Raw genomic sequence first — 14,394 nt, 5'->3', positions numbered from 1 at the left:
GGACTAGCACCACAATGGCTGCCATCAACAACTGACGACTGTGTGCTCAGTCGCTTCATCAGCTTAGTCGATTTGGACTCTAAAGGCACAAACTGGTTGCTCGAGCATTCTCGTCTCCTCTGAATCCTGCCTCGTAGGGTGGGCGCATCCGGCCAGCCTGAAGATATCTTCATTGATCAGAGAATACTCATTCTGCCGGCAGCATTCTACTGAAATCATCAAAACTTCAGAACTTGCCCCTTCTTTAGGCATTGCTGTACGTAAATATCGCAGAGCATTTCTGTCAGGCCGCATTCAGAAGTAGACCACGTTTCTCGATCCCGCAGCGGCATTCGGAAGATGCGAGTAAGTAAATCGTTCAATATGTCCTTTCAAGTGAAGTTGCAGACGACCTTCATAAACTGGGTTTATCACTTCCGGCTCCGCCGTGGATCAATGTTCGTCTTGCTACTTCTTCTGACCGTCTCTATACTTATGCGGTGCAAAGAGCTTCAATGACTCTACTTAGGAATCATCGTCTGATTTCTCCACCTCAAGCCTAAAAGAAAGGGATAAGGGCAAAGGCTGCGAAACATGGTCGTCAGATCTCTGCTTTCAAGGGATTCCTCACCGTATCTCAAGTAGCACGAGCTTAACATAGAATTAGGCCATGAGCCAAGGGTCTCCAGAAATCTATTCGATTCTGAGCCTATCGGCCCCATAGTACTTCTCTCGTGTCCATACGTTTGCTTACTCAGGTGTCACTTGGAGAAGATGGTGAGTTTTGTCACCGATTACCAGCTTGTGTAATCTTCACCAGGCTTCTTAGACCCATTGTAAATACAGACCGTAGTCTTCAGGCCCGCGCAACTTGTTCCTTATAATATGAGGCAGGTCTACTCGGAACAAGTGCCTAACATAATCCAAAATAGCGGGAAGCTCATCGACCAACTTATAACTAATAGCAAGCAAGCAGACTACATAGTGAGGGGATATGCATTCCGTATCACACATCTGTTGTTGAGAGGTACGATACATTGATGAAAGAAAGGAACTTTGTGAGATAAATTGTCAGAGGCCTTTGTAACAATTCGCAATGTTATGTTTGTCATGAGAAGGCTTGACCATATCTCCGTCGTCTCGTGCGTGAACGACCCTTTCGTATATACGTAAGCTTAGTCTGTTCTCTCGTAATGTTGAGTCGATATTTAGACGGCGACATTGGGCTTAACTGTAGCAATGTGCATAATGACCTGATTTTTAACCGAAGCTTATCTAGCTTGGGACCAGTGTATCATGGCATTGCTTGGCCGACTTGTGTAATTCTTACCAGGCTGCTGTCTCGTTCCGAGCTTTATAATCACACGTAGTCCGCGTTTCTTATAGGATCTGGGATCCTTCTATATTCAGACGTCGGCCATATGATGAGGATGGAGTACCAATAACGGCAAGAACAATATCTCCTGGATTCCTATCGACAACACGTAGACGAGCTGATTTATCGTGAGGACGCTATATGAGATGACCAGCTGACTCCGAGTGATATGCGAATATCAATGGACAACTCTGCCTACGCCTCTATCTACTGAAATATTTTGCCATGACGTTGATCGTCTACTCTATAGTAACGCCCATGTGCCGATAACGAAGAAGCCGGAGCGTCAGCAATCATCCCCGGATGTCAGTCTGTCGAAGCCACCCACTTCGGATTGATACTGGGATATCGCAGTCGCCGCAGTTGCCGGACCCGTCCTTCAGTTCCACGAGAGGATTGACACTGACAAGAACAACCCCTACGATGCCGACGTCTTCGAGGCATTCGACCGGGAGAGACGGACACATCACGAGGACAGTGACGACCGGCTAGCCCAGCTTACTATAGTATATCCTCAAGACTGAGCACGGAGAACGCCCAGGAAACCGAGCCACCAACAAAGCGACGGCGAACTGATCGACGCATATGCAGCACCTACTGTACCGGGCTGACATCCTTAATCTCATGAAGGGATCAAGATGCGGTCCACAGCGCGCAGCAGCGAGCTCGGGGACAACCGCAATGCGACGGGCGAAGTTCGCTGTCCCCGTGGCAGTAGGAGTGCTTGAACTGGGCCGATTTCTCGCGGATGTCGTCTTTACCAGACAGATGCCGTTACTGAAGGATTCGCTTATCGTTCTACTGTTCTATCCTCTGAGTGGCTGGGAGGGAGACGAGATTTACGTGGAGGGAGCGCCATCGAGCGAGGAGCTAGAGAAGCTTGCGGAAAGTCTGCATGGGAGGCTTGAGACTGAGGATGCTAGATATAGGGTTATCAAGCATGACAATACTGCCAAAGGTGAATCAAAAGGGGATTTCAGTCGTGGGGAGCAGCGGGGAGCAGCGGGGAGCGTGAATCTTGCAAGTCAATCAAGCGCTACCATCATTCCGAGTTGGACTATTCTGGGTCTTCGAGATAAGTAGAAAATATACATTCACACTACTCCCGACGAAGTTTCTTAATGAAGCCTGAAGGACTGGGCAGAGTATGTGCGGAAAATGCAATGAGATGTGAGGTAAGATTTGCTGCTTAGGAGGGGACAACACTGCCTTAAAAAAAGATGCCCCGCAAGAACAGGTCAAAACGTCAAAAACATACAACACCAGGTATTCGCTGGTCGTCACCGACCCAACTACTAATCCGGCCCTCATTGGCTTATCTATGGGAGAGCGGACGGGATCCCGAGTTTTCCAATAGGTATGGTCGTATGTGCCAGAGTGCGCATGCTAAGTTGATAATATTCACAGACAGCTGTATTGTGTTACACCCGTAGTCTGCGCTGAAGGTTTGGAAGGCGAATGCTGACAACAACTTCGTAGCAGGCTTCTGGAAGCAAGTCACTGGAAAACGGGGAAGATGCAACTCTAGGGTCTCAGCGGCAGAGAAGCGGGCCAGCTAAGGCAGAGTGTCATCATCAATGGTTCGATAAACCTTGGATGGGTTGTGTCCTAGATGCATGCGGTTCCCGAGCTAATAGAACGGGGACACAATACATCTGACAGTGTTTCAAGGGCAAGATCTTCAGACGATGAAGGATGTCCATGTCCGTGCCGAGTAAGTGCCTCTGCCTTGCCTTGCCGTGCTGTACATTTGATCGCTGCGCAAGGAATGGCGACGGTTCCTAAACTGGAGAAAACTGGAAACTGAGGGGAGGGGCCGGACCATGCAAACCTGGGCAAGAGGGCCGATGCGAGACCGATGCGGTGCGGTTCGGGTTGCAGGGCATGAAGAACGAGGGGTTAAAAAGAGAATTTTTTTCTTGGACGACGTGATGGTTGTCACGCTCGGTCTAAGAGCCTCGGAGTTCGAGGCTGAAGAGAGAGACTACGAGAAGGGGCCAGCCGCCAGCTGCTTGTGACATGTCGTTACGCGGGGCGGTCCCATTGTGGATATCCGCCGGGAGGGGCCATCGTTCGGAGGACCGACGCGGCGATGCGAGGTTGAAAGCGTGGGATGCCATACCATATCTTGGTCGCAGTCGATCTACTGTGTACGGAGTAGCAACCGCCAGTCACTCAGTCGGAGTTCAGAGTATGGGGTTGGTGGGAGAGAGATGGGCTGCAAGGATGTGATCCCCAGAAAAGGTCTCACGTCTCTTGTTTATTCCCTCTTTCTTCTTACGTATCGATGTGCGTCTGGCGAGGCGAAACTGTCCAGTTGTACAGGGTCTAAATGTCGACATGCTTGTCGCTGACGAGATGCGCACATGCGGCACGAACGAAATCTGTGCGAATCTTATTTAGTTTGTTCGCTTGTCTCTGGTCTCTGCGGAGTTTTGGCCGGGCCTTGCACCTGCTCCCCAACGTGGGTATGGCGAGGACAGGAAGCTCAGCCACGATGTACGCGAACACCATCACCAATAACACGTGGTTATGGTGGTGAGAATGAAGCCTCGTAGTTGTGTTTGGATTTTCCGCGATGCGGTGGCTTGGTGACTGGCCTGCCTGTCAGCCCTTAGTCTTCCGTTACCCTAGCACGCCTGGTAAGCTGCTTGCTGCCCTTGCAGTTCTGCAGTCAGACGCATGTGCCTGTGCCTTTTTGTGTTCCCATAAGACTCTTCCGTGCCTGTGCCTGTGCTCGCTCTAGCTGCTTGGTGAATGGTATTGGTAGTACGACTAGGCAAATTCCTGTCGGCGAAAAGCAAATTGGAAATGTCAACATCGGGATGCATGGCCGTTTTGCATCAAGCTAGACTGAACAAGCTTAGCGAGTCAACGCCAGAGATGGCCGTGGTGTTGTTGAAGATGGAGCTATCAAACGATGAATCGTCAACGAGCAGAAGGGGCTAATCCTAATTAGAACTTGACCAAATCAACTGCAGTTCTGGATGCACGCCTCGGGGCAAGCGCAGCGTCTCATCCTGGATGACGCCCTGGCCAAGTCTGGGGACCTGAGAAGCCAGGCGCACTTACTGCACAGTATATGCCGCCGAGTGAAAGAATGATTCTCTGCAGCTGCCGTCGTTGCAGAAAAGCCCCAAAGAGTATCCGCAATCTTTCCGCAACTGGCGGGGTCATGCGATTCGCCTTCCGTGATAGAGTGAGAGATGAGGGGCAGAGGCGAGCGAATATTGCCCTGACGTAAGAAGCCCTGCCCTACCAGAACTTTCCTTCTTCGACGAGAAACCGCTGGAGTTGCACGGGGTCTTTTTACTTGAGGGACTTCGAACTGACGCCTGACGAATGGGTCTTGTTGTCGTTCGAGCTTGAGTTGCTGTGTGACAACTGGTCCCCTGAACTTGTATTGAATCTCCTGCTTCAATGACCAAGATCATGAGCGAAATGTCGAATAAGCGCCTCAGGGCTGCCGATTGCGTTCCTCGGATGGCTGGCTTGCACCGCCTGTTCAGCCTATTTGACCCTTGAACTTCTTCTGGCTGCCATGGCACGCAGCATGCTTCTAATTGCCGCGTTGCTGGCCTCAAGAAGCGTCTGCGGCCCGGTCCAGTGGATCCTCAATATATGGAACACGAAGCATTCTCGGAGCACTAGAAGCAAAGTACAAGGCCTGCCATGTTATCAAGTACCTCGATCTCTGCATCTCTCCGTGTACTGACTCCTGCCAACCTGCTTGTCACTTCACATGTTTTACGCCAATACCTCCGTACTTGAGACAGGCGACGCCAAGGTACGGAAGGGGGTAACCGCGGGGCTGGAGGGGGAAAAAGTCTCTCACCACGTTGAGCCGTTTCCATGTCTCAGTGCAGACGAGCTTGAGCTGTCTCGAGAAAGCTTTGGTGGCCTATTCAGATACTCTCTTTGCTTGCAATAAGGGAGCTATCCGTCGTGCAAGGCTGATGCCGCGACAGTCGGATAGACAGGCATCAAACGCTTCGTTCCGAGATGCCGTCCGTCTTGCTTTGGCCAGGTAGCGATCCAGCTCTGAGCCAAAGCTGAGCAGAGAAGCAGGACGGAAGACTCTTTTCGTCTGTTTGAAAATCTCATCACTCCGATGGAGAAAAGTGTGTGCGAGAGCTCGGCAAGGTACAGCTGGGTACTTGTCGCAAGTCAAACTTGCCTCTTGAAAGTATCCATCGAAATGGTACCTTTGATGGAGGGGCAGATTGATAAGGTACCTTTTGGCTTTCGGCCCCGCTTGACTGTACTTGGACCCCACCAGACATTCCGAATGAGGTGGGCGAAGACGATGCGATGCGAAAATGTTCAGGCAGGTACGTACCGATGGATGGAGGGGGTGAGGGGGAGGGGGGACCTGGGAAACGCCATTTCCCATCTTTTGGCGGTGATGGTACCATAAGTAAGATTTGCCTTCCTTCTCACCGGGCACACAACGGAAGGTGAGGTGGTGAGGTTCCTGCCCACCCACACAGTAGAGCACCGTCCCCCTCCAACTCGATCCATCAATCATTCAGCAGCAGCAGCACCACGAGTGTGTTTCTTCCTGCATGTTTCTTGTCAGTCGGGCATTGTGCTTGTACGACCTCACTGCATTCCGGACGCAGGGTCCGTCGCAACCTTATCTACTTTACCAGGCCTACCGGGGTCCTCTCCTCCTCCGTTGTGTTGATGTTTTGTTGCTGTGTTAAGCTTCAGCTCAAGCGATACAATACCGAACAGATATCTTTGGCAAGCTTGGAAACATGGCAGCCGACTCAATAGGCCCAACAGACCATCCAACCGACTTGTCAGGGTTATCGGTGTCTCAATTTCCCTGGCGCGATATGTCGTTGATCTCTCGCCTCACCTGGGTATGTAGCGAGCTGCTAATTACCTTAGCTTACAGAGAACGTTTGCTACTTGTACTTGTACACCTCGTCATGCCGCTGCTAGAACAAACAAGACAATTCTCCAACGCCAAGGCAAACGTGTGCTAGTGCAGACCGAGGTGAAGAGAGATACGCCAAGTTTGCGAACGCGCCGAGTCCGCAGTCGAGGCGAGGCGAGGCAAGAAGAGGAAGGGTCGTTGGCGCAGCGCCAGATAAGCATGATAACGATAGCAGTACCTTGTCTCCAAGGGTCCTGGCTTCCAATCTTAATTGTTCGGAATACGGCAACATCATCACATTGTTCAGTCGAGAATACCACAGAGCAGATGACTCGATATTGAAAAGTTATACAGGCAGATCAGCACGCAGACAGCTTGAAGCAAGACTAAGTACGGATACATGCGCTCATTCGGAGGGATAAATCTTCGGAAACCTGGATCGGGCTGGGCATTGCACCGAATTGACTGCGCGCGCAGCCCGCACACTCCCTCTTCCCCAACCCAAGCCACCGGTTGTCACACAAGTCCAGGTCGCACACTGCCAGTCTGCGCCGCCACCGGTGTTCGTTCCTGGGCTCTTTCCCACCGGGGGTTTCGGGCGTCTCGTTACTGTTGCTGTCCAGGGAAGGTAATGCAGACGGGGAGAGTGAGCGAATGGTCTTTCCTGTCCGAGGTAGACGCCGGACAGCGGGTGGCTATACTTGGCCTGGGATGTTGCTACTTGTTGATGCGCGTCCAGTTCCAGTCGCAGTCGCAGCAGTTCAGACCAGAACTTGTACTCGTAGCACCAGTCCCCTCCCATCCCGCGTCTAGGAAGTAGTCGGGTGTACATCCATTCCCTCCGTGGTCTATGGTCCATGAACCTGTGGTGTATGAGTATGACTATGATCCCACCCTTCAACGGATACCTAGCTCGTTTTCGCCCTTGGTCAATGGTCTGGCTGTATGGTGTGTTGCGACGTCAGTGGGGATTTAATATTAAATCACTCCCCCGTACCTTTTTTTTTGCCTATGCCGCCATTAGTCTGCTCCTATCATCTGCAGGGCAGTGGGAATAAACAGAAGAAGAGAATTAAGAAAAAAAAGATAAACGCCCCTTCCACCACGGCACCACTTCGACCTCTGGACCCTCTTCTTGCTGTTACTACTGCTGCTGCTGCCTCCCGTTCGTCTCCGTCCCAACATCTTTTTACCCACTGCCTCCCTCTCCTGATTTCTTCTCATTCATAGCTTCTTCCCTCCTCTTCTTCTTACTCCCTCCTACTCTTCCTTCCTCGTCCTCCTAATCCTCCCAAACTCTCTCCAACACACACTTTGGTCCTTCACGGAAAGACGACCACCCTCTACCAATAGGTGCGTTGGGCCCGAATTCACTGCCCCTCCCCCTCTTCTTCCCGTCCCCTCCTTGGTGCTGGAACATCCTTGTCCTGATTCTGCATATTGGGCACCTTTGGCGACCTGTTTGCCAGGCGCGTTGAAACGGCGGTGAATGGTGTTTGGGAGTTCAAAAATAAGTCTTTCTGGCTAACCCTTCAGTCTTTTCGTAGACTTCAATTCTCCCAAAATCACAATCTGCTCGATCGCGCCGCCCAAAATGGCTTCCAGACCTGAGAACATTGGCATCAAGGCCATCGAAATCTACTTCCCCAACCAGGTTGGTCTCACCATGCTTTTTTTTTTGCGCCACCGCCAAATTGCTGGAAGAGGGAGAGCGAAAGGGGAGAGAAAAAAAAAATCCGCGCTCTGCCCCTCAGCGCCGAAATCGCAATCCACACGCCAGCACTGCCAGAATTACCCCTCCTCAATCTCCCACCCCAGGCTCGGGCGGGTTAAAAGCCCGCTCCTTGTTGAAGCTCTCACAAGATTCTGAGAGCATTGTACTGACCTGTTTGCTTCCCGTCGTCTAGTATGTCGAGCAAACCGAGCTTGAGACTTTCGATGGCGTCAGCGCCGGCAAGTACACCATCGGCCTTGGTCAGACCAAGATGGCCTTCTGCGACGACCGCGAGGGTGAGCTCCGCCTGCTTCTCCCTAAACCCGGTGCTTGCTCTAATCTGTCGCGCTTTTTGTAGACATCTACTCCTTCGCTTTGACCGTCACCTCCAACCTGATCAAGAAGTACAACATTGACACCAACTCCATTGGTCGCCTCGAAGTCGGCACTGAGACTCTCCTGGACAAGTCCAAGTCCGTCAAGACTGTGCTCATGCAACTCTTCGGCGAGAACACCAACATTGAGGGTGTCGACACTGTCAACGCCTGCTACGGAGGTACCAACGCCTTCCTTAACTCTGTCAACTGGATCGAGTCTTCCGCCTGGGACGGCCGTGATGCCATTGTTGTCGCTGGTGACATTGCCCTCTACGCCAAGGGTAACGCCCGCCCCACTGGAGGCGCTGGCGCAGTCGCCATGCTTGTTGGCCCCAACGCTCCCGTTGTTCTGGAGCCTGGTCTGCGTGGTACCTATATGTCCCACGTCTACGATTTCTACAAGCCCGACCTCACCAGCGAGTACCCCTACGTCGATGGTCACTACTCCTTGACCTGCTACACCAAGGCTCTGGATGCTGCCTACCGCGAGTACAACAAGCGTGAGGCCAAGCTCGCCAAGGCTGCCAACGGCCACGCCAACGGCAGCGGAGCCACCAACGGAGAGTCCAAGATCCCCAAGACCAGCCTTGACAGATTCGACTACTTCTCCTTCCACGCTCCCAACTGCAAGCTCGTCGCCAAGTCGTACGCTCGCCTGCTCTACCACGACTACCTCGCCGATGCCGACTCACCCGTCTTCGCCGAGGTCGCCCCCGAGCTCCGCGACATGGACTACGAGAAGTCGCTGACCGACAAGGTCGTCGAGAAGACCTTCATGGGTCTCACCAAGAAGAAGTACCAGGAGAGAGTCGCTCCTGGTGCCCAGGTCGCCACTCTCCTCGGCAACATGTACTGCGGTTCCGTTTGGGGCGGTATTGCCAGCTTGCTCTCCTACGTTGACGCTGCCACTCTCAAGGACAAGCGCGTTGGTGTCTTCAGCTACGGCTCCGGTCTGGCTGCTAGCTTCCTGTCTTTCCGCATCAACGGAGACGTCACTCCTCTCGCCAAGGTGCTCGACATTCCCGCCAGACTCGAGGCCCGCACCAAGCTTGCCCCCGAGACCTACGAGGCTGTAAGCAATTTCCTTCCCCAATGCAATGCCCCCAAGTGAGAATTTACTGACAACATCTCTCCAGTTCTGCGACCTCCGCCACCAGGCTCACCTCCAGAAGGACTTCACCCCCAAGGGTGACGCCTCCACCATCACCCCCGGTACATACTACCTGGAGAAGGTTAACGACAAGTTCCAGCGTTCCTACAGCGTCAAGGCATGAAACCGACAATGACTTTTTTCATCTTGGAATTGCGAAACAAATAGAGGTGGCTGCATAGATCCTGCGACAGCATGAGAGCTGAAGGAGCACGGCCAGCATTACGTACTTTAATCAGAGGAGGAAATACAGAGACGCCGCCGGCCACGACAGACGGAGATTCTGTCGTGAGAGAGGAATCGGCGCTTGGAATGCACCTCGCAATAGGGGCATTGTATATACCAGGCCAGATAGCCGTATTTGAGCGTCCATTAGGACGAATGAAGCTGGAAGAATAGACGAATGAATTGAATCATGTTATATTACTCTCAGATTCTCATGTGCCGCAAGTCTTTGTGCTAAATGTTTCCAAAATTCGTTTTTATAATCTCGCGTCTATGCCAAAATGCCCAAGGCCCCCCTTTTGCGGTTGGCTGTGATGCTAATGATGCTACACTACTAATACATGCCACACATGGCAATCTATGGGTAATATACGCGGCCGTTTCCGACATGATCTACGCCCGACAATGAGAATCACTAGTCACATCCATTATGTGATGCGGCCTCACCTTCCTACTCGTACATTTCTACTTCTCTTCATTTGTCACCCTTCCACTTCCACTCGGCCCGGCGGTGCAAATGGTAATCCTTGCTCTGGATAGCCTTGTAGATACCATACAGACCGCCAATGGGCGGCTTGGACTTTACGACGTCGCGCCAGCCCTTCTTCTCACCCTTGCGGGCCTCGACGTCGACCTTGACCTTGTTGTACACGGTCGGCAGCGTCGTTGCGTTGTACTTTTCGCGAAGGGCCTCGTACCAGCTCTTGTTGTTGTAGGCCTGCCAGAACTCGTCTTCGGTGTAGTACGTGTGCGCGTACAGCCACTTCATGCCGCCCAGCTCGCGGAGCTTGTGCTCGAGGGCGCGGTTCTTGGTGACGAATTCGGCCGGGTCAGAGGGGCCCCAGCCCCAGAGGCCGATGTTGAGCATCGGTTTGGGGGCCGTTACCGTACTGCTGCCGCTGCTGCTGCTTCCCTCAGCGGCGGGCAAGGTCTCGACCTCGCCCGTGTGCGGGTGGAACGTGGGCGGGGCGGTCTGCTTCAAGGGACAGAGCCAGAGGGGCCAGATGCCAAAGTTCTCGGCCGTGTAGTCGACGAAGCGCTCGGCGTTCTTGTAGGGGAGGGCGAGGTCCTGGACGACGAAGCGGGCCGACTCGCCGCTGCCGTGGAGGGCGCGGTAGAGCATGCGCGTGTGCAGGAAGTCGTCGAGGAACCAGCGGGTGAAGCGCGTGAAGGGGACGTACTTGAAGTAATCGAAGGCGGCAGCGCCGACCCAGAAGCCGGCGCGGTCGTAGCGGAAGAGGTACTCGGCCAGGGGCACGTAGTCGACCACGGCGGACGAGGATGTCGTCGCTACTGTCGACGCCTCGCTGTTGGCGGAGCCGGCGGTGAGGGTGCGGTCTTTGACGTGCAGGTAGAACCAGGGGTCCCAGGCGCCGCTGAAAGTCTGCGGCTTGCGGTCCTCGGGGATCTCGTCCGTCAGCTTGCCGGTGATGACGACGCCGTGGTCCTTGGAGAAGAGGATGCCGTCGACGTAGTCGTTTTCGGCGTTGAGCGTCTCGGCCTGAACGGTCTCGACGGCCTCGGCGACGCTGTGGGTGCGGTGGTACGTCGTCTTTACGTACTTCTTGGCCTCGACGAGCTGCAGCTCAATCATGGTGGTAACGCCGAGGGTGCCGACGGCTCCCGCAGCGCCGCGGAACAGGTCGGCCCGCTCGTTGGTCCGGTTGGCGCGGACGACCTGGCCGTCGGCGAGGACCATTTCGACCTCGTTGATGGTGTCGTCGAAGAAGCCGTGCTTGAAGCTCGAGGACTCGCCCGCGGTGCCGGCGTAGCCGCCGCCGGCGGTGATGCCGGGGAACTCCATGACGACGGGGGGGATGAGGCCGTGGCGGAGGGTGCCCTCAACGAGGCGGTCCATGGGGACGTTTGGCTCGACGAGGGCGGTGCGGCGGGCCTTGTTGACCTCGAGGACGCTGCCGAGGGCCGAGATGTCGACGACGCGGTCGCGGCGGAAGGGGCGGGTGCTGTTTGTCGAGCCGTGGAAGATGCGGTAGGGTTCCTTGCGGTCGAAGAAGGACCGCACCGCGGCGGCGATCTTGGAGACGGTCTTCTTGTGGCGCTCCATTGTGAACTCGTTATTAGTCGTGCCTGTCCCCTATACTATATGAATGATTCACCGTGAGCTCTCTCGCCCTTCTTGATCGAGTTTCTTGTGAGATCTTGGTGAGATCTCTGTGTGTTCACATCCAACACGGGGTGAGGGTGAGAATGAGATGTGAGTGAGAGCTATGCCAATGAGATTTCGGATGTGAGGTGAGATTTTTCCAGACGTTGCGCTGGCGCCGCAGCGCCACGTTTTCGGGGCTGTAGGTGCCTTAGCTCACCCGCATGTATCTAATCAAGGTTCTGACAGGGGATGCTACCTTACCCGGAGCTGTTCGGTGCAGGGGTAGCTCCAGCCTCAACCATTAACGCCATCTTCAACCTCTACACTCTGGGGGATCAATCTGAAATCTTCAATCCCCAGGGGTGGGTTTTTGAGTCTGTGAGAGTGAGTGAACGACCTTCCGGTGTCACTCGACGCTGGAGCCTCTGGATTCTCGGAGAATTTCATCAAGGCGAAGGGTGACACGACGAGCTGCGGCCCGTTGCCGATGCAGCAAACACAACATTGGTGTGTGAGGTGAGATCTTTAACAAATCCGCCCTCTCTCACCTTGCTGCACTGCAACACGGCCCGAGCATTTCCCGACTCGTCAATCGTCACGAACGCGTGGATCAGCGCACAGAAACCTCCGTATTCGTGATACGCGTTTCGTTGGCCCCTTTCGCATGTGATACTAGATAGCTCCTAGAACGGGGCGGACAAGAATAATCTTCTTGGCTTTGGAGATCCGTCCACTGCTTGTTTAACAGGATGATCCCAGCAAGGAGGGCGAGTACGGACACGCTCGAGTCTCGTTTTCTGTGCGAAGTTATCTTATTTTGATTTGTGCAATTGCTCGCCCTATTATCATTCCTTTTTTCATGAGGCGTTTAAATAATTACATGGTCTGATGTTGAATATGCAAAAATCATTAGTGATCTCTCTCCTCTTTCATCGAACACCGGTAAAGCTCATCATCAGACATCGACGCGACTCTCCCTACCCCTTTGCTCCTGGTGGGATCTAGAGTTTCGCCGCAGTCTCTGGCGCAGCCGCCAATGTCGTCTCCTTCTTGGCGAGAACCCTCTTCTGCACGTCCTCAGCGCTCACGGCACTTAACGACTCAAAGTCGAGAACCTCCTCCTGCAGCGTCTTGGACTTGATCGAGGTCGCCCTGGAATCGATCGTCTCCGGGCCCGTGACGGCCCTCTTCATGAAATTGGTCCACCCTTCAAAGCACCGCCTCGCGTTGGGGATCTTTGTCAGGATCAGCGCGAAGCAGTGCGGCATCCCCTCGTACTCCTCAAAGACCACGGGCACGCCGTCCTGGTGCAGCTTGCGCGCCATGTACTTGTCCTCGTCCGCCAGCAACTCCCACCCCGTGCAGATGTACACGGGTGGCGCGCCCGCCCAGCTGCGGCTCATCAGGAGCGTCACCAAGGGATGCGCGAGGAGGTCGTCGTCGGCGTACATGTTTGTCCGGGGCGGTTTCGCGGGCCAGGCTTCGCAGGGGGGCGGGTTGTATTTTGCGTAGACTTCGCCTGTGGGCAGGTAATCGAATTCTCCGTTGGCGTCCCAGCTGGGCGAGCTTTGCGTGATGTCCATCCACGGTGAGTTGAGTGCGAGTCCCGCGGGTAAGGGGATTTCTCTCTCCTCGCCCAGCCAGCGAATCTTTCGATTCTGTCTGCGCAGCTCGAGGAGGAGTTGTAGCAGAGATAGACTCAAGTTGCCCCCGGCACTATAACATGTTGATTAGCACACCGACTTCCTCCTGACGATTGAGATTTACTCACCTGTCTCCAGCAACGACGATATGTTTCGGGTCGACGGCTTGGTGGTAGGCATCGGGTGGCGGGTATAGCAGAGTCAAATAGGAAACCAAGGCGTCTAGCAGAGCCGACGGGAAGGGGTTCTGCGGAGCCAGGCGGTACCGCACTGAGTACACGCGGCCTCCAGTCAACTTGGCAATCTTTTTCGTAGCTGGTCGGTGAGTCGCCGGGTCGCAGAGATAGTACGCTCCTCCGTGAAGGTACAACACCGTCAGCGGGCTGGTAACCTCCTTCTGTAGCTTTTCAAACTTGTCCTTCTCCCCAATCGCGGGCGGCCGCTCCTCTTCCGTCGCACCGGCACGGTAGCCCGTCCACTCGGCCTCCACTGGCACGATATCCGGCAGTCGCAGCTTGAATTCTGGAGTATCTGGTGCCCTGGTTGACTGTATGATCCCGATGATGGCGTCGCGCACGTCGGTTTCTGGCGGCACGGGGCTGGCGTATGTGGAAACCCATATCCTCCCCTTGACGCCGCTATCACGGTTCGCGAGCTTCTGCGTGGACGTGATGGAGCGCAACTTGGCTGGCTGAAGGTATGAACGTAGCACCGAGATGATGAGATCGCTCCGTAGGTCTAGGTACTGGGATGACTTTGACAAGTGTAGAACATGAAGCAGTGCTACCCGTGTTATCAAGGGCACTTTGGGCAGCAACGACAACAGCAGCTTGAACTGGGCAGGGTCCATATTGAGAGGATTCGGATAGTCGAAGGATGATCGGGACATGGCTAAAAAAAAGGGAGGGAGAGGGAAAATAGGCAACGGCCTGGTCAAGG

General features: G+C 54.1%; 7 protein-coding genes across 7 annotated transcripts; 2 read left to right on the top strand and 5 right to left on the bottom strand.

Moving 5' to 3' along the window:
• Positions 1-363: 363 nt before the first annotated feature.
• Positions 364-3,072, top strand: CLUP02_16492 (uncharacterized protein; the record flags this gene model as incomplete). Its single annotated transcript, XM_049295414.1, has 12 exons — positions 364-462; positions 585-620; positions 704-756; positions 1,416-1,463; positions 1,605-1,663; positions 1,709-1,831; positions 1,880-1,953; positions 2,006-2,433; positions 2,469-2,499; positions 2,575-2,772; positions 2,834-2,957; positions 3,017-3,072. 12 exons carry the CDS (start codon positions 364-366, stop codon positions 3,070-3,072), a joined length of 1,329 nt encoding a protein of 442 aa, XP_049152561.1.
• A 307-nt stretch (positions 3,073-3,379) lies between these two features.
• CLUP02_16491 (uncharacterized protein) lies at positions 3,380-5,747 on the bottom strand (the record flags this gene model as incomplete). Its single annotated transcript, XM_049295413.1, has 12 exons — positions 3,380-3,528; positions 3,606-3,663; positions 3,734-3,941; positions 3,992-4,129; positions 4,214-4,264; positions 4,322-4,396; positions 4,432-4,626; positions 4,688-4,890; positions 4,983-5,080; positions 5,114-5,245; positions 5,321-5,441; positions 5,502-5,747. 12 exons carry the CDS (start codon positions 5,745-5,747, stop codon positions 3,380-3,382), a joined length of 1,674 nt encoding a protein of 557 aa, XP_049152560.1.
• Positions 5,748-5,878: 131 nt separating this feature from the next.
• Positions 5,879-7,041, bottom strand: CLUP02_16490 (uncharacterized protein; the record flags this gene model as incomplete). The annotated part of the gene is made up of 6 exons (XM_049295412.1): positions 5,879-5,915; positions 5,961-6,185; positions 6,272-6,300; positions 6,356-6,570; positions 6,640-6,704; positions 6,779-7,041. The coding sequence occupies 6 exons, from the start codon at positions 7,039-7,041 to the stop codon at positions 5,879-5,881; spliced, it is 834 nt and encodes a 277-aa protein (XP_049152559.1).
• Positions 7,042-7,089: 48 nt separating this feature from the next.
• Positions 7,090-9,879, top strand: CLUP02_16489 (hydroxymethylglutaryl-CoA synthase; the record flags this gene model as incomplete). Its single annotated transcript, XM_049295411.1, has 9 exons — positions 7,090-7,182; positions 7,284-7,414; positions 7,470-7,724; positions 7,776-7,893; positions 7,994-8,116; positions 8,147-8,249; positions 8,312-9,402; positions 9,467-9,592; positions 9,649-9,879. 9 exons carry the CDS (start codon positions 7,090-7,092, stop codon positions 9,877-9,879), a joined length of 2,271 nt encoding a protein of 756 aa, XP_049152558.1.
• A 301-nt stretch (positions 9,880-10,180) lies between these two features.
• Positions 10,181-11,770, bottom strand: CLUP02_16488 (FAD binding domain-containing protein; the record flags this gene model as incomplete). The annotated part of the gene is made up of 1 exon (XM_049295410.1): positions 10,181-11,770. The coding sequence occupies one exon, from the start codon at positions 11,768-11,770 to the stop codon at positions 10,181-10,183; it is 1,590 nt and encodes a 529-aa protein (XP_049152557.1).
• A 48-nt stretch (positions 11,771-11,818) lies between these two features.
• On the bottom strand, positions 11,819-12,775 carry CLUP02_16487 (uncharacterized protein; the record flags this gene model as incomplete). The annotated part of the gene is made up of 5 exons (XM_049295409.1): positions 11,819-12,009; positions 12,112-12,283; positions 12,361-12,469; positions 12,547-12,594; positions 12,753-12,775. 5 exons carry the CDS (start codon positions 12,773-12,775, stop codon positions 11,819-11,821), a joined length of 543 nt encoding a protein of 180 aa, XP_049152556.1.
• A 38-nt stretch (positions 12,776-12,813) lies between these two features.
• CLUP02_16486 (uncharacterized protein) lies at positions 12,814-14,344 on the bottom strand (the record flags this gene model as incomplete). Its single annotated transcript, XM_049295408.1, has 2 exons — positions 12,814-13,528; positions 13,584-14,344. 2 exons carry the CDS (start codon positions 14,342-14,344, stop codon positions 12,814-12,816), a joined length of 1,476 nt encoding a protein of 491 aa, XP_049152555.1.
• Between the last annotated feature and the right edge of the window lie 50 nt (positions 14,345-14,394).

Source organism: Colletotrichum lupini, chromosome 9 (genome assembly GCF_023278565.1).
Source record: "Colletotrichum lupini chromosome 9, complete sequence".
In the NCBI taxonomy this organism is placed as follows: Eukaryota; Fungi; Ascomycota; class Sordariomycetes; order Glomerellales; family Glomerellaceae; genus Colletotrichum; species Colletotrichum lupini.
The sequence above is the reverse complement of the archived record's forward strand: the minus strand, read 5'-3'. Positions and strand labels throughout refer to the sequence as shown.